The sequence below is a fragment of the Pelmatolapia mariae genome, linkage group LG5, assembly GCF_036321145.2.
Source record: "Pelmatolapia mariae isolate MD_Pm_ZW linkage group LG5, Pm_UMD_F_2, whole genome shotgun sequence".
NCBI classification, from domain to species: domain Eukaryota; kingdom Metazoa; phylum Chordata; class Actinopteri; order Cichliformes; family Cichlidae; genus Pelmatolapia; species Pelmatolapia mariae.
Genome location: NC_086231.1, coordinates 26,458,050 through 26,478,734, shown reverse-complemented (window position 1 = coordinate 26,478,734; position 20,685 = coordinate 26,458,050). Strand labels below are relative to the sequence as shown.

At 38.2% G+C, this 20,685-nt stretch overlaps 1 protein-coding gene across 1 annotated transcript; it reads left to right on the top strand.

Moving 5' to 3' along the window:
* Positions 1–561: 561 nt before the first annotated feature.
* Positions 562–20,685, top strand: dnai1.2 (dynein, axonemal, intermediate chain 1, paralog 2). The gene is made up of 20 exons (XM_063475002.1): positions 562–600; positions 743–802; positions 926–1,024; positions 1,205–1,285; positions 1,579–1,705; positions 3,564–3,619; positions 3,729–3,884; positions 4,036–4,095; positions 4,216–4,341; positions 4,743–4,827; positions 4,965–5,082; positions 5,190–5,233; positions 5,395–5,642; positions 5,855–5,944; positions 6,105–6,192; positions 6,325–6,404; positions 9,432–9,580; positions 11,712–11,811; positions 14,834–15,019; positions 18,477–20,685. Exons 1-20 carry the CDS (start codon positions 562–564, stop codon positions 18,576–18,578), a joined length of 2,094 nt encoding a protein of 697 aa, XP_063331072.1. The 3' UTR covers positions 18,579–20,685.

The following is a 20,685-nucleotide window of genomic DNA, read 5'->3' as shown; positions in this document are numbered from 1 at the left end:
AATTATTCAGGAAAAAACCGTCCAATCAGAGATGAGATCCCCACTGGAGATGCGCCGTGAACCAAATTCGTTTTTTCAGCTAGATTTGCAAAGACAAGCATACGTCCGTTTTTGTGTTTTTTGTTTTGCTTTTTTTTTGGGGGGGGGGGGGGGGGGGGGGTTGGAGGGGGAGGGGGGTTTGTTTGATTTTTTTTAATTTAATATAAAAATACACTTGTTTCCTTTCCATAATAAACTCTCCTTATTTAATATAGTTATGTCAAAAGCTTTCAGACCACAATTTTTTTTTCTTTAGCTGATAAAATTAGAATAATATTGCCAAAATAGTTCACTAATAAAAATGTTCAACTGTTGTCTGAGGGACTGAACACATCCAGCAGTCTCCGGCTCTGCGCCAACCAAAACTGGTTGTCTTGACAACCTATATACAGCAGCAAGCTACTGGCAGACAGCCCCTTGTTCTTTCTTTCTTTTCTATTCTTTTTTTTTAAAGCTTTTAACTAGTTTCATTCCTTTTTTTCTTTCGAACTTTCTAAACTAGCTTTAAAAATCAAATTGAAAATGCCGGTGCCTAACAACAACGCAGCGTTTGCAAGGAAGGTAAACGTCAGCTCAGTTTAGCTGGCCTGAATTAGCTAACTAGAATATTCATGGTGTAGCTTCACGGATAAGTAAAGCAATTGTTAAGGACCTACTGTAATATAACCCACCGTATAGCTGATTGTTGGTTATTTTCGCACAGGGGTCAAACGTTCAGAAGGTACCTGGAGCAAAGTCAGCGAAAGCTGCCACTAAGAAAAAGGTGGGTGTGTTTATTGGATAGGTTTTGGCGTTTGGGTGACGGAAAGAGAAGAGTGATAAATATACTATATCATAACATAATGTGATTTTTATTCATAAATGTCTTCTCTATGCAACGTTACAGGATGAGGAAGAGGCTGTGGAGACGGGGACTGGATGGGAGGAGTGGTCTCAGGGGAAAGCCCTTGTGAGGCCTCCAGATCAGATGGAGCTTACTGAGGCTGTAAGAGAAGGATGGAAATACTCATTTCTCAGGTTTAAGACAACCATGTGGGCTGAACTGAAGAAATTTGCGCAGACTTTGATGCTGTTCTTTATCATTCAGTGCCTATATTAAAATTGTTAGCTATAATTAAATTAATTGTCCTTGTGTTAAGGATCTCTCTATGTTGATAATGAATAGGAGCTGAAGGAGGAGATCACAAGGATTTTGACTGCAAACAACCCACACGCCCCTCAAAATATTGTCCGCTACAGCTTCAAGGTAAAGAAGCTATATCCAGATGTAAAAATCAAAATCACTGTTTATAGATGCAATGAAAGTATACAAAATACAGATTAAGATGTGGACTGTAGACTGATAATTGCTTCACTGTGAGCCTCTTACGTTTAGCATAAGAATAACTTGTTTGCCGCAAGTGTTATTTGTTTCATTTCAAATAATTTGATACAATCTATGCAGGTAGTCCCCATGCATTTGCTTCTCCTCTCTCTTTTAATTTATAACCAGACTAAACAAGCACGTTTCGTGATATTTTTCTTTCGGGTTTCTCTCAGGAGCGTTCCTACAAGCCTATCAATGTTGTGGATCAGATGGCGGTTCACTTTGTTTTAGAGGGCAGCCTTGTGCATCAAGACTCTGAAGAGGCTCGTAAACTTAGGGTCAAGGAAGGCTTAGCTCAAGGTATTTACTGAAACATCCTACAATAGAGGATAATATGTGTAGATTTTGCTCTACTTTATATATATGATATATAAGATAAGTCAAAAAGTCTTTAACCACCCTGTATTTCTTTATATTTTGCAGGAAAAATAAGACATTAATTGAACATTTATTGAAAAGGAAATGGAAATGCATTATATACATATCTCCAAAAGTTGAATCTGTTCATCTGGACGTAGCGTTTTGTGGGAGAAACGTTTCGTCACTCATCCAAGTGACTTCTTCAGTCTCAGCTGACTGCAGGTTTCCCCAACCCTTATAAACAGTACATTTGCATAATGACTGAAACCAGCCCACTGAAGGAACAATGGGCTGTGAGGTCAGTTCCTTAATCATAATTATGCAAATTCCTATGACCATTGATCAACAATCACTGACCAAAACCCACTGATCAAAGAACACTGATCAATGGCCATGAGTACCATTCACAGAGAGTTGGGGAATGGCTGCAATCACAGCATTGTAAGATGGCGAAAGATGTACCCTTAGGCCCCCTCAGGGTTTTGGTCAGTGATTGTTGATCAATGGTCATAGGAATTTGCATAATTATGATTAAGGAACTGACCTCACAGCCCATTGTTCCTTCAGTGGGCTGGTTTCAGTCATTATGCAAATGTACTGTTTATAAGGGTTGGGGAAACCTGCAGTCAGCTAAGACTGAAGAAGTCACTTGGATGAGTGACGAAACGTTTCTCCCACAAAACGCTACGTCCAGATGAACAGATTCAACTTTTGGAGATTTACTTTCCTGGATGATTGAGAATGCATCAAGACATTATATACATATAGTAAATATAGCAGTAGTAGTAGTAGCTGTAGTAAAAACAATACTGTATTTACTACAGTATAGTAAATACAGTATATACTTATACACTGTATGTTGGCTGCCTATTGTTCTGTTCTCTGGCAAGATGATCCCACACTGCTTTAGTAATGTTGAGGTCCTGGCTCTGGAGAGGCCAATTCACAGTGTTCCACTCATTGTTTTTATATCCAGGTGTGCTTTTAATCCATTGGGAGTATGTTTGGGATCATTTTTATATCATTAAAAAAATAAGCTGTTGCCAGTCAGATGCTTTTGGTATTGCGTGGTGGATCAAAATCTGGAGGCACTTTTCTGCTGTCGTAATATCATAACTTTTGACGAGATCCCCAACACCACCAACTGAAATGCAACACCGAACCTTGACAGAGTCTCTGGTGTTTTACAGATGGTTGTAGAAATTTACTATTGCACCTCTCTCCTGACTTCCTCCATACATAGTGATGACGACGTCAACCAAAAACTTTAAAACTGGGATTCATTACTCTATAAAACCTGTTTCCACTGATTTTTAATGCAGTTCTTGTATAAGTTGCTCCCCAGTTCCCTTGTGTTGTTAAAAATGGCTTCTTGACACTCTCCAGTTGTCCAGTTTTCTCTGATTTTTTAAGGACACACTGCACACTATGCTGAGATATGGCAAGTTTTTAGCTCATACCTCTTTTGGAAAATATTGCTTAAAACCACTTTAAAAACTTATAAGAAAGTCTGGCTCATTGGAAAACAAAATATAAAGAAATGAGGGTTGCTAAAGGCTTTCACTATGTAGTAAAAAACAAACAAACAAACAAACCCAAAACTAATGATTTATTCTCAGAATTTGTTTTTGTTGCCTGTAGTGTTATATTTTCCCCTCTGTTGTAGTTGATACTTGATGCCTCAAGGTGTCGCTTTTGCCTTGCAACATAAAATGTGAGAAATACCCTGTTTCACAAAAAGTGAGATCCCAATAGTGAGATATCAGAGATATACTAGAATTTTTTTTTATGTTTCTAGAGATTGCAACAGTTGATGCCACAGCAGAGTCTGAAGAGGAGAAACCAGAAACCTCGGTGAAAAAAAATTTATAAAATAAATCTTTTCCTAAACTTAACTCTTTAAAGCGCAAATTAGTCAAAGTTTGACTTGCGCTACAAATATCTGTTTGTTGGTTTTCCACAGGTTAATCCTGTAGTGGATGGAGGGGACGTGGAGGAAGCTGGCGATGAGGACAGACCAGACAGTGCTGCCTCCAGAATCAACAAGAAAGAGCCAAAAGTGACTAACCAGTTTAACTTCAGTGATCGAGCCTCTCAGACTCTCAATAATCCAATGAGGGTAGGTAGGAGAGGCAAAGCCAGTATTTTGTGCAATGGTTGAAGTATTTGCTTTTAATAATAAAGTGCATTAAAAACAGTTTCAATGAGTCGATAGAGAGATTAACATAAACTCAAAAGTTTCAGCGAAGTCATTCTTAATTTCCTTGCAGGATAGAATCTGCCAGACTGAACCTCCTCCACGAAGCAGCTTCTCTGCTACTGCTAATCAGGTACTGGATTTCCTGATGTGATCAAAGGATATGTTTAGACCACATTTGTTTTCTCTCTGTTGAGCATCAGTGAATATTTGTTCCCCTATCATTTGATGGTAATAACTCTGTTATTGGCAGTGGGAGATCTATGATGCATACGTGCAGGAGCTGCAGAAACAAGAGAAAAACAAAGAGAAGCAGAAAGGCACGCACTCACAAAAAGATAATGGCAAAAGCAAAAAGGTGATGCTGATGGAGACTCAGGTAAGTTGACGACTGAAAAGCTTCAAAGCCTAAACTCAACATGTATCTAATATTTGTATTTTAGCACATTTACATTTAACATGGTTTACACATTCATTTAACAATCAAAAAATCTGGGAGGTGACACAAGTTCCTTGGGGATTTTTTCAGGAAGGGCATCCGCTGCCACGGTAACCCCTTGGGAATAAAGGAGCAGACAAAAGAAGCTTTATCTTGCTGCCATACAAACCATGTATATAACACCATATTAATGCATTACTAAGGGTTTTCACTGAGCTAATCATAAAACAAAATCACTAAATGACACCATAATATTTATGCTCTCATAATAGTCATATTTATTGTTAATTGCATGTTTTTGCAGTGTTTTCATCCAGTGTAATGTTACATTTCTGTTATAGAGTGAAGATGTCACCAAATGGACCATGGCATCAAAGATCCTTGAACGAACAATCAGTCAGAATACATTTGATGACATAGCACAAGGTTTGTTTTGTTATCGTACCTAACAGATGAACAACAATGATGAACAACAATGAACTACAGCCTGATTTCATAATCAAGCAAGGACATTCTCATCTCTTTTCTTCTCCTCTAATTTCTCTCCTTCTATACCGTTTCAGATTTTAAATACTTTGAGGATGCCTCTGATGAGTTTAGGGAGCAGGAGGGAACCCTTCTCCCCTTGTGGAAGTTTCAATATGACAAAGCCAAGACACTGTCTGTCACTGCCCTCTGCTGGTAGGTTGACTCATTGGCTCTACAACGTTACCTCAGAGAGATGACTGGATTTCAATGATTGTTTGTTTCCTCTGCTGTCATGATACTGAGTCACCTGTCCTTAACAGGAATAATAAATATCAGGACCTTTTTGCTGTGGGATTGGGATCATGTAAGTTCAAAGGCAGAGAGCTGTTAGTAAGCACCTCATCTGTCACCGTCTTAGACAACTTAAATTGATCTAAAATATGTTTTCTTTCTTTCTTAAACAAATGCTGAAAATTAATAATCTTTTTTTTGCAAACCACTCACTTGTGTCCCTCTCTTGGCCAGACAACTTCAGTAGACAGGGATGTGGCATGCTTCTCTTCTACTCACTGAAAAACCCTGCCTTCCCAGAGTACATCTACCCCACCAGTTCTGGTGTCATGTGCCTTGACATTCATGTACAGCATTCCCACCTGGTGGCAGTGGGCTTCTACGATGGCTGTGTGGCTGTCTACAGCTTGAAGGAGGAGGGACAGGAGCCTGTTTACAAGAGTACAGCCAAGACTGGCAAGCACACAGATCCTGTCTGGCAGGTGCGAGTGGATGGCATGACAGTGGTGGATAGGGTGACAGAAATTCAGGATGTGTGCACTGTTCAGTCTAATTTCTGTCACATCTTTGCTTACTTTGTGTCCACTTATGCATTTTGCCATTTTGAGAGCTGAAAATAGTACTAAGAACAACTTACTTTCACTCATGCCATTCATGCTACTGCAACCCAATACAGTGTACTTTTTTTTTCTAGGTCCGCTGGCAGAGTGATGATATGGACAGCAACCACAATTTCTATTCTGTGTCGTCTGATGGCCGAGTTGTGTCCTGGACACTGGTCAAGGTTAGCCGAGGAGATATACATTTTGTTGTCGTATTATATCTGTAGCTTGCACTCAAATTAGGTTCAAATTTCTCATGTGCACTGCACAAAAGCGGGTTGCTTTGGCTTTTGTATTTGTATATATCTAAAGAAGAATCACTGTGTGTTTACATGATTGCAGAATGAGCTGGTTTTCACAGACATCATCAGACTGACACTGTATGATGCAGTTTCTGAGGGCCCAGAAGGTGCACAGGCTCCCAGCATTGGTAAAGCTTCACTCAAATATAGTTGTTACTGTATTGATGGTAAAAGAAGGCAGCATTTTTTCAGTCTGGTATATCAGGGTGGTGTCCGTAATGACGTGTCTAAATAAGGTCCTTAATGTTCTTTTTTCACAGCGTCTGGTACGTCATTCGACTTCCACAAACAGATTGACTACATGTTCCTAGTTGGAACAGAGGAGGGAAAAATACACAAGGTATGTATCAAGGATTTCATGCAGGTTTTGTAGCCACATGGATAAATCCAAGAAAAAGGCCAGATTTTGTTCACTGGTAAATGTGACCTGCTTAAAACATTGTTTAGAGAGCTATGTGCGTGCCAACCTTGTCAGTGCTCCAAGATAATGATTGTTGAATGAAAATGACACTTCCTTCTAGATTCTCACCAGAATCACACCAGAGAAGGACTTTGGTCACACTTACTGCAGAGGTGTTGATGGGCGCACAAGCTAGTAAACAACGGTCTGGAAAAAGGTTTCGATGAATACTAGAAAAGGGCAATTCTCCATTTTACAACCCACATAACATGTTTCAGTAAAACTACTTCAAGATAATAAGAGGTAAAAATCACATTTTCATCTAACCGCCATATTAATAATAATCAGTGTATTATGTTTTGTAACGAATAAAAATAAATATATTCTTATTAACATTAATCTTTTATGGCAGTCCCTTGGTTTTTATGTTAAAAGGGTTACATATTAACTACAAAGCATCACTTTTTTGCATGGTTATTGTTTAGAAACACCATGCTTTGGAAATTGTGTATTGTAACGTTGACCATAAAAGTAACGCCCATTACTATAAAATTGCTCAGTTCTTACCACAACGCGGATTCGGACACAGATATTAACCCTTGTAATGTCCTCAGGATTCCCATACACTTGTTTGCCATACACCTGGGGTCATTTTTGACCCGAGGACAACACAAGGGTTAACCTAAAAATGTCAAAATCAGATTATAAACCTTATTGCTAAACAAAGTTTATATGCATAGATGAACGCATTCTAAGGTATTGTAATACATGCTACACCCTGCTATCATTCTGATCAAAGGATGCGGTAATTTAGTTTATCTTGCTGTTGTCTGTCTGTACAACCCTTAAGGATTATCATGGCTTTACACCATCTGCCCCTATCTGTTGTGAAGAATGGTGGCTCATTTTGTTCTTGGTACACTTGGTACTCAGGAGTAAACAACTAGACATTTGAACATGCAATTTGTTTTGTGAGGATTGGGAACATCATAGACTTAATTTTAAGCAGTTAATGTCTCTCCTTAAGAAGAGGCTCTCTGTCCTCTTCAGACAGTTTAAGTAGTTTGGGCTAACTGCCTCTTTCCTCTGTCCTCTATGCTGTTCCCCTGCATGGTTTGGTTACTATAGGACATTTGCCCCCCCCGAATGTGAGGTGAGCTCCACTGGCAGGGGTATAAACCACTGCAGGTGGCCAGTCATCCAGGTGAAAAATATAGTGTTAAATAAATTAAATGAATGATTCTTGTTGATTTTTGTAGGGAAAATAAATACAAGTTTTCTGATGCAATCTTTCTCATTATAATTTTATTCAGTTTAACTTTGGTCATCGAAGGTTTCTACCTATTGCCCATAAAAGGCTGATGGAGTATTGTCATCACCCCACCAGGCGGGCAGGTGGCGTGAACACCTAAGTTTGTGAATGTGATAACTTGAGAACAAGGTGACATAATGTCGGACCTTCAAACTGATATCATAGGTGCGTCTACTAAAAATTATGAGTTTGAGAGGTCAGAGGTCAACTTTTCTGAAAATCTTGTGAATGCGATAACTTCAAAACCCCTAACCCTGAAGGTGGGAGATGAACATTTTTTCGCTTGGAACCACAGTTTTAGGACATCAGTAAAATGTTTTCTCAGTTTGAAACTGTTTTTTCAGTTTTCCTGGACCCTGATATTCATTTATTAGCACAGAACTGTTTAAACACTTTAGATATTGATGCATAGAGCAAAGGTTGACGAAAATTAACATAGTGGGAAGTATCTCACATTGCCATAAAGAGAATGCAGTGTGATCATGTATGTTGAGGATAATTTGTCATTTCTGTGTAATTACTCACACAGGCTTGTTCCCATGTTGTTCAGAAGACAGCATTGTAGAATCGAATTATTTATGATAATAAATTATTAACATTTGATCCTGAAGATTAAATCCCAAATAAGTAAAACCAGCCATTAATTTAATGTACTAGCTGGCTGTGTTGTACTTTGACTTGATTGTTTTTTTGTTTTTTTTTTACAAATTATAATACAAATAATAAGCATATACATAATTATATTCTCTACATTTTGATCCATATGCCAGTAGAGAGAGAATTTAAAGCTTTATAGCAGTCCTGCAACACCATGTTTCTCACCTTCCTCTCTTTGCAGACTTGCCAAAAAAAACATGGCCTGTGCAATAAAATATGTTCTTTCTCCTCAAGCTTCAAAGGTAGAGAGCCCCAGAAGAAGACAGATTACAAATCTTTCACTTAGCTGCAGGTCAACAAACAATCTACCAGCGCTCAGAAATTCAACAGTTTTACCAACACCCTATAAAGCTGGTTTATAGGGTGATTGTCTAACCTGTCCTGTCTATAAATCTGCTGCTATTCGGCTCTTTTTAAACTCTGTTCTGTCAATGCCAAACATTGAAAATCTATAAGGTAATTCAAAGTTGAGCCAAAGTGAATTGTAATTGTTACTCTAGATTAAAACAAGCTATTGTACTTGAAAGACTTTTTATATTAGCTGTCAGTGAAAAACTCTACCCAGATATGTAAAATATTCTCAAAGAAATATTCAATTTTAGGTTTTTCATAATTTCATTTTAGAAATGTAGCTCAAGTCATGGACATGTTGAAATATCTTGACAAACTCGACAAACATGGAGGTACAGACTCTTCACATGTTTAGCACTGGAGACACCAATGAGGTATCTGAGTCCTTAAAACTACCACTTTTGAGTAAGGAAATGTTTACATTTTAACAAAATCAAAATATTCAAATTATTGGCTTTAATTAGATACCTTTATAGTAATGCAGTTAGTTGTTTTGTAGTTGTCTTCTGACTATTCAACAATCCTTCAGCACAGTCTTGTTATTCAAACTTTGGTATCTGAAGTTGGTGATGTCAGACAATGAAAATACTACATTTTGTTTATACCGTATATGTGGCCCAAATTAAGACTTTGCCTTCTTTTCGCAGTGCTCTAAGACTTACTCAAGCCAGTTTCTGGAGACTTACGATGCCCACAGCATGGCGGTGGATACCGTAAAATGGAACTACTTCCATCCAAAGGTTTTCGTCTCTTGTAGTTCAGACTGGACTGTCAAAATCTGGGACCATACCATCAAGTAAGACTCAAACAAAGTGATACTGTGAAAGATACTTGCACCAGCTGTAAATATGACATAATTTGCACTGTAGACACTTTACACTCAATGTGTCTGACCTACTGGGCTTTACACAGAATAATTTGATATATAAAATTATATATAAAATATCAAGTGATGCCTTGTTGATGCCAAAAGAATGAACTCAAACAATCAGTCACCCGTCACAACCAAGTTATTTGCAGTTGATGCAGATGGGCTACAGCAGCAGAAGAACACACCTGGTGACACTTCTGTCGCCTAACAGCAGGAAACTGAAGATGACATGATAATAATCTCATTCATCCTCATTCTTCTTCTAGCTGGAGGAAAATATGAGACATTCTTTTGTTTAACAGGAAACATATGTTGCAGTTAGTTATAGAGTAGCAATTACAAGTAAAATCTTTATGTCATCATCCTTAGCAACTCTACTAATTCACTTAAAAATATCTATCTGTGTCTATTCAGTGAAGAAGGAAAAGGTAATCATCAGTCCTGCAAGCTTTTTGTATTGCATATTAGTCTTTATTACCTTCTTATAGCCATCATGGCCCAGCATCATTTCCTGACTTTATTTGACTAATCCAAAGTGCCTCCCACGACTTGCCAACACAGGCTGCTTGAATGAATAATGATAGTAATCATCAGCCCATTATTAGAGATAGGGCTTTCAAGTATGATTTGCAATAAAGCATCCTAAAGATACAAGGGACATTGTTTTCTGGAGAAAAAAGATATGGCTAAAACAACTTTTCGTAAACTCTACCACATAGGTGGGACATGTGGGAGCCTTTTGCTGAGGCTCATCTATCCAGTGAAACTGTCAGAGATGCCATTAGCTATTCCCAAATGAACATTGTCGCTATATAAATGTGATGCATCAAGTCTATTAATCACATAAAAAGTCTGCAAAATCTTCACTTTTTTAATTAACGACTTGGATGAAAATCTTGAATCCTGGTAGCTCTGCCTCTTGATATACAGGAGTGTGCAGTACTATTCAGCTGTAAACAAACATCTACTAAATGACTCTGTGTCAGATTTATTAACAATTTGCACCTTATTTTATACATATTCTACACCTAGCCATCTGCATGTTGTGCATCAAAAACTCACAGCTGATTTACACTCATTGTGTCTGTCACCTGGATGCAAAGAGATCAGTTACAACAGCTTCTATAAACAATGGCAAGAGAGCATCCTTTTTAGTTCCACCAGGCACGTATATTACTTCACCACTTGTCCAACTTGTGAATATTTGAGTGTACTGTCTGTAGCCAAAAGAAAAAAGTTTGGGTGGTGGGAAACTGTGAACTATGAACAGCAGATCATAGATTTTAGTAATAAAGGAACACAATTTGTTAAGTTTCAGGAAGTATGGAGTTAGTGCTGTGTTTGCTGTCCTGTTTGACATGGATTGATTTGCTGAAGCATTTTTCAACACCCAAAATTGGGCTGGGTTTTTTTTTTTTTTCGTCTTATCTGGCTGAAAGTAAAAATGCTTAACTCTGAACAGAGCTGTTTGAGCTCTGCTTCACTGCAGAAGGCCGTCTCAGGTGTTTGTTAGATAATTAGGTCCTGCCGTAGTAAATCAAACAACAGTTACCCACATGCTGCATGCGCAAATTGTTTTAACGTGTTAGCAAAGTTACAACCTATAAAAGTGTTACTTACTTTTTGCTCGCTTTCACAGACGCGCACACGCTCTCTTTCTTCTCAATATTTAAACAAGACCTGCAGGTACCCAGTTCCAACTCTTAGAAATATATCATTTCATGATCTTTTTTCCGGTAGTGTTCCACAAGTTAATAATGAGGAGAAATGGTGTGAAGCAACCTTCTGTTTGATGTCCATACATTTTCTCTGACTGGCTGTGATTAGGCATCGGTGTCTGGAAACAGATGGATCATAGAAATAAAGTTCTGCTTTATGTTACGAAACCAATTTGTTCTTTATGGCAACAGGTCATACCTTTACACTGAGAGTCTTTCTCTCTGTAGACTCTAACAAGTAAGTGTTCTTGTCTAAATTTTATAGACATGTTGTGTCTCATGCGGTACACTGAAAATCATATTTCCCTCTCTGATATAATGTTTCGATGTTTTTCCAGCACTCCAATGTTCGTCTTTGACCTACATGCAGCGGTTGGGGATGTTGCCTGGTCTCCGTACTCGTCCACTGTATTTGCTGCTGTAACAACAGATGGAACAGTAAGAGTCTCTCTACATTATTTCCTAAATTTTGCAACCCACAGCATAAGCCTAATAGATTTTGCATGGTTTGACCCAAGAAACACTCATCTAAACTACAGTGTGTGATTATCCTTAGCTTTATCAAGAATGCTTGATTGATAGGACTAGAAAAATGTAGATATCACAACTGTGTCAAGCTAATTGATTAACAGTGTGGTTACATATGAAAATATATTCATAGTTTAAAGTTACAGAGAATGAGAACACAACCAGTAACCAAAAGCCTGTCTGAAAACTGTGACTGCGGCCAGCACACATGTGCTGCTTACCTGAAGTCCCTTTTTAGACTTGCACTTCTTTCCTTTAGTTCAATGGCATTTGAACCTGTCAGCTGTTATCAGGTACATAGATGTGAAGGTTACCTATGTTCGAAACAGATTGACAAAGCCAATAACGTTAGTTATCCCATGTCTCAAGCTTGACACTTTCCAGACTGAACATGTGAGATAACAAACAGCAGCACCAGCTACCACCTGCCACCCACTTTATTATTATCCTCATAATATAGTTATAGACTCAGTTGGCTAAGCCCTCGGCCTAGCCTCAGGCAATCAAGTTTGTTCAAACATGGCTTCATGTAGCAAAAGCGCTTCCTGCTCTCCCAGTAGTTATTGATTTCAGCCAAAAGTAATTTCACTGGATGCTGTGCTGCTTATCTCCACATATTTTCTTAGTATGGCTGCAAGCTGTCCCCATCTGTTTGTCTTCACAGTCTGCGCCACATTATAAAAGTCCAGAGTGTTGTGTCTGACACATTTCCTGTCCAGCGTGCCAGTGTGAAGTCGAGTGAGAGTGACAGGGAGGAAATGAGAGCTGAGCAATTTGAGAGACACCTTATGTGGCAGTGTGTGCATGTGTGTCTCGTCCTCTCCAGTGCCAGGATTCGGTCACAATATGCCCTGTAGTATGCCCACTATCATAATTATGCAAATGATTTTACATCCAAGTCTTGATCAGACATTTACGTGAGAAACCATCCATTTTCACACCAGATTCACAATTTGTAATCTTAGTTATACATATTGCTACTTGTGGGACTTGCATATATCAACCCTTTAATTGTTTAATTGTAAATATCTTCTATGAAAGAAGATATCTAGAACGTTTGTGATTCATGGTTATTTTAGTCTCTAAAACTATATCAAAGGCCATTTTTAACCATTTAAAAAACTAATTTTAAGTTCTTTAGAAACCAGAAGTGCCAAGATTGTGATTGGACCATTTTTTCCCAGTGTGCTGAGCTCAAAATTGAATGGATCTGGTTGGGCTGGTTTTAGGGATGCTTTGGCATAAACAGCTTTACATATTTGATGATTACTGAGTATGCAGGCACTAATAGTTCAGACTTTAAAGAATGACAAAATGACAGCAGAATCACATTCACTGTTGGATTCTCAGCGCGTGATGTTAATCGGCATAATCTTCCCTAGGATACCAGTCTCCTTGCAGTACATTTGCAATTTTCTGTGACAAGTGTCTGATTAGCCTTGAGTGACTCAGCATGAGTTGTGTCCTCCCTGACGTGTATATACTGTTGATGACAACCTGACCTGCTGCTGTTGTCTCCACACTATAAAATGTCAGGCACTGTGTGTGTGTGTGTGTGTGTGTGTGTGTGTGTGTGTGTGTGTGTGTGTGTGTGTGTGTGTGTGTGTGTGTGTGTGTGTGTGAGAGAGAGAGAGAGAGAGAGAGAGAGCATGTGTGCGTACTTGCTTGTGTGCATGGGTTCATAAGGATAATGACTTGCCTGGCGGGCTGAGGTGTAAGAATGACACAGACTTGTGTGGTGCAAACAAATATCTCTTCGCTCTATCTGTCCCTGCCTCTCCATCTGAGCCGACTGTCAGGGAAATAAAGTGTCAGCATGAAATAATAAAAAGTCCAGACTCATCTGCACATTATTAGCCTTCGAGTCCATATTTGCTTCCCGTGCATCTGCTGTTAACCTTTTGCACACAGACTGCTGCATCTTTTTATTTAGCATAACTTTTGTGCAACTTTTGGATTGCCATCAAAAATGTTGGATTGGATTGCCAAATGTTAAGGTCAAGTGAAAAAAAAAGTGATGTAATTGTCAGTGCAAGTTAAGTGAAGTTTGCTCTGAGGCATTTTAGTCCTTTGCACATTTGATTTCATTACCACCGAGTCTGCAATGAAATGATTACAGTGGTTAAACTATTAAACTATTAAAAATCATTATTATATAAAGCTTTGTTCTCTCTAGTATAGGTTTGGCACTTTAGAAGTATAAATTCATCACAGTAAAATGTCTCTCTGCTTCAAGTTCTTGCATGAATTAGAGATGTAGTCTGTGCCCTGCAATCAGGCATGACTAATGTTACATTAGTGCTTAAATGTGAACAGCAAAAACACCGTAGTTAATGGCTGCAGTGACAAGAGGTTGCAGAAAGTCACCATGCCCTGATGGAGTATGATGATTGGTTACAAATTATGACTATGACACTTTGTGTGTAACTGATGCACACAGACAGTGTGAATCCAAGTGATCCACGCACAGTCATCTTTCTGATAAAAGGAGTGGGCTGCGCTTTGCAGTGGAATCGTCTAAAATGCACTCAAACAGAAAAAAATCTGTGATCTGGTTTCTTCTGGATAATGGCTGTAAACTCATTGGTATCTTGGACCTGCCAACACAGCGCACAAAACACACATGCTCATGTGGACAGCAATGCACACTCACTGAATTACTAGGAACACCCTTCCTTTCACCAGATGGTCAGTCTTGCCTCCCTGCAGAGAACTGTGCACCACCAAAAGAAGAAACACATGCAGGCCTTACTTACTTGAAATATCTGAATACTTCCTATTGTTGTTCTCAGTTTATGAGATGTGGTTTGTTGCACACACAAACATTGCTGTTTTGGTCTACCACTGAAATGTGAGTCAATTAATCAGAGGGTCACAACTATTAAAAGATTGATAAATCTGTACCACTGGTATGATCGCTCCTCTTTTTCAGGTTCATGTTTTTGACCTGAGCGTCAACAAATACGAGGCGATCTGTCAGCAGCTGGTGGTGGACAAAAAGAAGACCAAGCTGACCCACGTCAAGTTTAATCCCATCCATCCTGTCATCATAGTGGGTGATGACCGAGGCTATGTCACCAGCTTCAAACTCTCTCCCAACCTCCGCAAGAAGCCGAAGGTTAGAGTCTTAACAAGCTTACCGCACCATTCACGACTTCCACTTGTTCCACATTAATTAAAGCAAATCAAATGATTCATTCAGTCCAGTGTCCTGACCCCGAGCTAATTTTACTAAATAGCAAGTCTCTCTCACCCCCACCCCCCATTAGCATTACTAATTGCCTTTGTTGCTTTTTTTTCCGTTTATATTTATCCCAGTTAACAATTAGCCTCATTGTGTAGTGTTCTTAGTAAATGTATATGAAAAGTTACAATATAAAAGAAAGCTTACAGCATTTTTTTTCTGTGCTCTGAGTTTGGGATTTTAAAATGGTGAGGGCATGGTTTTATCTTCTCAGAATGTCTTTCACAGAGTGCTAAAACATTACGGAGAAAATGAAGAGTAAAAAAGGTAAAACCGTATTTTTAAACTTGTAGCTATGAAATAAATGAAAAATTTACTTTGGTCAACTCACAATTTATAAGTCCCTGAAGACGCTGTTGCCACTTATGCTAGTGGTTAATGGGCTGTGGAGTAATCACATCACTCTGTCTGAACATAAAAGAAACCGGGTGGCACTCTGAGTCACAACACTTTAATCAGGACACATTTAAAGTCAGCCCTACAGCCTCTCTATTCTTCCTGTGCATTGTTCACAATGGTGCATGTAAAATAGAATAAATTCTAATGACCAGTGTAATATGCATGCTGCATTATACATGGTATCGCCAAAACACAAACAGGTCCCTTTCACCTGCCCGCATAAACACGGTTTATAAAAGTACAGCATAATAAGGCATGTACACACATACACACACTCACAACACTACCTCATTAGCGACCTAAGACCGTAGCCCTAAAGCATACAATTGGGAAATAATTGCTCAGTTCAGCACCAGTGACAGGGCTCAGAGCAATTTGGAAGTTAGTGAAGCAAATAAGTATAAGACAGTAACACCCACAGTTAATATTATCAATAATATATCTTGTAAAATTCATATCTTAGCCTACCAAAACCACCACGATGAGCACGATGACCTATAAATATACCCAAAACACTGACACAGTGGTCTAGCCAAACTAGCCAATGTGTTGTACTTACCAATTGTAAGGGTTTCTATAAAGTAGATCATCGTCTTGGCTCTAGTACTATAAACCAGTCCAACCCTTCTGTTATCTTTTAGTGCTCTTCTCTTCTCCTCAGTTTCTAAGTCATTGTTTGGACATTCCAGAATGAACTGCAGCTTTTAGTGTCCAAAATAGAAAATATGCAATGCACATCTCAGCAATAAACAGTCACTAACTAGACAGCATTACATACAATTGTCTGAAGATATGTGGTGTTTATATCAAAGTTAAAGTTGTATTGTCCAGTAGATTCTGCCGTGTTACTCAGTGAGTCCATTAGCATCAAATGACACTGTGTATGTTCAGTACAACACACTGTTTAGCTGTTTTCAACATGAATGCGTTCATCTCATCTTTTTTGCTTTTCAGCAGCCTCCTACTTTCATGCCCACAAATCAGTGATGGGTCGATCATAAAAGTCGCATTATGAAGTATTTTATGACTTATCGTTATTGCCTCTTAAATAAAACTTCCATATTAAAATTTAGTTTTCTACATAATTTGTGTAGCATTGCCAGAAAATGAGAAGACATTAAATTGAAGGCCTTACAGTAAATGGAGAAAATTAGTACACATTCATATTATACACAGACAAGTCTGCCGTTTTATGTTTTAGGTAAAATAACCAGAAAAATAAGTATTTGGGAAAATAAATCCGGATACATTCAGTTTGAGACAAAACCTTTATGACTGAGATCAGTTTTGAAGCTTTATTCACTTTGAGTTTAGCCTTTCACTCTGCTCTGTGAAAACTCATCACTGCCAAGATATATTATCTTGAGATATGATGGTCTTTCTTCAAAGGAACACCTTTGACTATTTCAAATGTCAAAATAGCCACACCGAAATATACAGCAAATATATTTTTTCCAGGGTTAAATTGAGGCGTTAGCTGCTCAGCTGTCATTTTTCACTATGTTCAGTTATGACTAGTTCTAGAAATATTCACTGCATCCCACCTACATATAGATACGTTAAATAGTACAGCACATTTTTGCTTTTAATATTAACGGTGTTTGAGTTGGTAAACAAATTGTCAAATGTCTTACTGTTTTCTTTTAGTAAGATGAAAAGTTCACACGAGATGCTTCGCTTCAGAATTGATTACATAGTTATTTCCATAGGTTTTTGAAAAATGACACTTTTTTAATATAATTTTTATATAAATTTAATACAAAGTCCTCCATTTTCATCATTTCAAAAGCATTTCCATGGGCCCCATTTGATCGTTAACTAGCATGAAAACAGAAATTGTTTATTTTTAGTTAAAACTGTGTTATGCCCAATAGCATTTTGAGCTGTGTTCTCGGATTGATTTCTTAAAGCAATTCATCTTCTTTACTATTTGCTTTTAACAAACAGTCAAATATTTGTTTATAACATACATTTTTAATTCTACATCTTTCGCACATGTGGCTTCCATGGTAATCTGTATTTCAGAGTGACGCATTAGGGATACATACTGAGCCATGTTAAGATTGTACTGTTAAAGGATTAAAGTTGTAATAAAAATGTATAGGGAAAAAAATTAATTAAAATTTCAAAATCACAAGAAAATTACACAGAAATACTCTTTTTTTTATTTAAAATACCACAACACTTTAGAAGGCTTGAACTTCATCGCAACACAGAGATTTGCAACAGGGTGTAGTCAATACCTGCAGGGGATGGCCTAATCAACAAATGTCCTTTTTTATTGAGTATAATGATTTGGATGAAGTAATAGCTAATGTGGATTGGTAGTTACAGTGTAACAGATAGATACAAGTATATCATTAGTTAATACATATTGTTGCATCTGCTCATTAATGTGCCCACATGCCATTCTATTTTTACCTGTGGTTTTTTGAGGTTTATTCTGTTGGGCCTCTTAAATCAAAGCCGTATTAAGTATGAGTAAAGCCTGTAACAATTGTAGAGGAGCTTTGATAAAGATAAGTTCTAATAAATATCCTCTCACAGAAGTGAAATTAACTCCTGCAGCAAAATAGAACTAAAGCTGTGCCATATTATATCGCTCTTAAGAGGCTGTGCTTTACTACACCCAGGAGGATTTAATGTCATCTCACCATAACTTTGGAAGATGGCTTTGAATTTGCCCTTTAGGCAGTAGCTCTGTGTCTCCATAGCAGATTTCACTATATTCAAGAGACGAACATAAAATCTCTGCTACTTTTGACCCTGCATCCATTTCAATTTTTGTCTGCTTTTATTATGTTGCCCTCCTTTTTAACTCCCTGCTGGGTTTGTGGTTTCCCACAGTGCTTGGTAAGTATAAGGTCAAGTAATTTCTCATCTGTACGTGTGTGTGTGTGTGTGTGTGTGTGTGTGTGTGTAATGTCTATAGGCCAAGAAAGGTCATGAGCTGCCTAAGGGACCAGAAGTGGAGGTAGCGAAGATGGAGAAGCTCCTCAGCCTGCTAAGAGAACCAGACCAAAACTCAGGTTAAGGTGGTCACCTTGGCTTCTAAGCCAAACACAAATAGAGTGTTTCATTGCCGTTCATGAAAAACACTTATTTTGTTCACACTATTCAGTAAACATCACATGACAACAAACCGATATGTATATGTTTATTAAAATGTGTTCTTAAGTTAAGATGTCCATCATTTATTCATAATCACATCATATTTGTTGTTGAAATTGCTGTTCTTGGTGCACATTAACCAGGCATTATGATTTGTCTGACCTCCTCTGTAGGCATGTATAAAGCTCATTTCATATGTATGGTACAAGTTAATTAAGCTGAATAGCAAGGGGGAAAGTCACAGCATTGGACAGGGAGATAAATTACCCTACTAGACTGGGCACTTGTGGAGCACATCCAAACAACTGGCACACATTGTCCTGGGCACCGTTCCAGGGATGGTAGCCTTTTAATATTCCATCTACTGAATGGTATCTGCCTTTATTTTTTGTTTTCATTCCTCTCATTCTTAATGATCTGCAGTAAAGTGCCGCCCAGTGCTCTAATGCTCACCTGGAATAACATTTTGCTCTTTGTCTCCCAAGCTCTTTTTCTTTCTGTCTTTCTGCCACAGAGAGTTCCTTTATCCTTTGGGTCTAGATGTGATCACATCCAGCAATTTCTCCCTTATGTGTAATTCATTACATTACAATTTCTCCAAGTGTGGTTGGAGAACGCTGCCTGATCATCTCATGTTTGCAGATGTGTAATAAATGAGAGTGCCCGTGTTGTAGTAATGAGAATGTGGCTGCAGTTATACAGTTATGTTGTTATTGCAGTAATAGGAAGCATAAAGGGTGGAAGCTTGGCTAAAGCACTGCCAGGTTTGCTTATTTTCAGCTTTCTGGGTTCTTGCAGCTGCGTGTATAACACATGAGGATTATATGGAAGTGTGGTCAAGCCTTTAGGGAGAGCACTTCTACTACAAAGGTCATAAATTCACTGAATCTTCGCTAGCATGTCCGGAAAATAATTTCACCCTTAGGCCACTGTCTTTTATGAATCATTATTACATGATATTCAGCAAGTTTCTGGATTATGTGGTAATTAATTGTTGATCAGTTAATCAGTGATTCAGTCAACCTCTATATATTTATGTATTTATATAATATCTCATATATTTTTAAAGATATCAACTTCTTTATTTTCTGACTTTTTCTAAACTTGATCCATTTACTCATATTGTGTTTCATATTATGCTTTGCATTCTACTCTGTGGAAGCTATTGATGAAAAGGAGTCTATTAGCAGTAGGTATATTTTCACGCATGGAGTAGGAATATATTTTGAGAACCTTTTCTTTCTTACTCCTTTTTGATGTACGTGTGATCTCAGCTGTGATAGTGGAGAAGTGGTTGAGTCTTAATAATTTGCAATGGGATGTTGGTAAAACTGTGTGATTCTGTCCAAAGCGAGCTGCCTGTCACACATGGCTGCAGGCAAATGTCACTATGAGGGCCGCTATTGAAGAGGACACACATTTCAACTAAGCATCGCTAGTTCTTATGCAACACCCTTAGCAAAAGCACTGTGCCTCACAGTCCACTGATATTTATGAGTGACAGCGACACACACAGACTCCACACGGGCTCAAGTCCCTGTTCTGAGTAACAGACTGTTTCTCTTTTTTTTCAGGCCAACATATGAAATAAGAGGATATATATTTAGAAACCTCCAACAAGTACTAGTCATTCTTCATATACTGAACACTCCTTTCTCTCAGTCTGTACGTAACCTGCAGACATCCTTGTGACCATGTGTTCCTCTCGAGGCTTTTTGTGTGTGCGTTAAACATAGATTCGCACTGGCACTCCCCCGTGTGTTTTGTCAAACCAGTTACCAGATTTGACAAGTGATCGCTGTTTAAAAATAGTTCTCTCACTCCACAACAACTCATCCTTTCTGTTTTTGTGAGGCATTTCTGATATTAGAGCGACAGCTGATTTTTTATTATTTTTTTTTTGGACACTAGGAGAGGACAAGCTTCGTTATTGCTTGCAGTCAGGCTCAGTGCTCCTTCAGTTCCCTCTCCTGTGGAGGAGTACACTGAGGTCATAGCTTGTTGCTACATTTGACTCATTCTTCATCAGT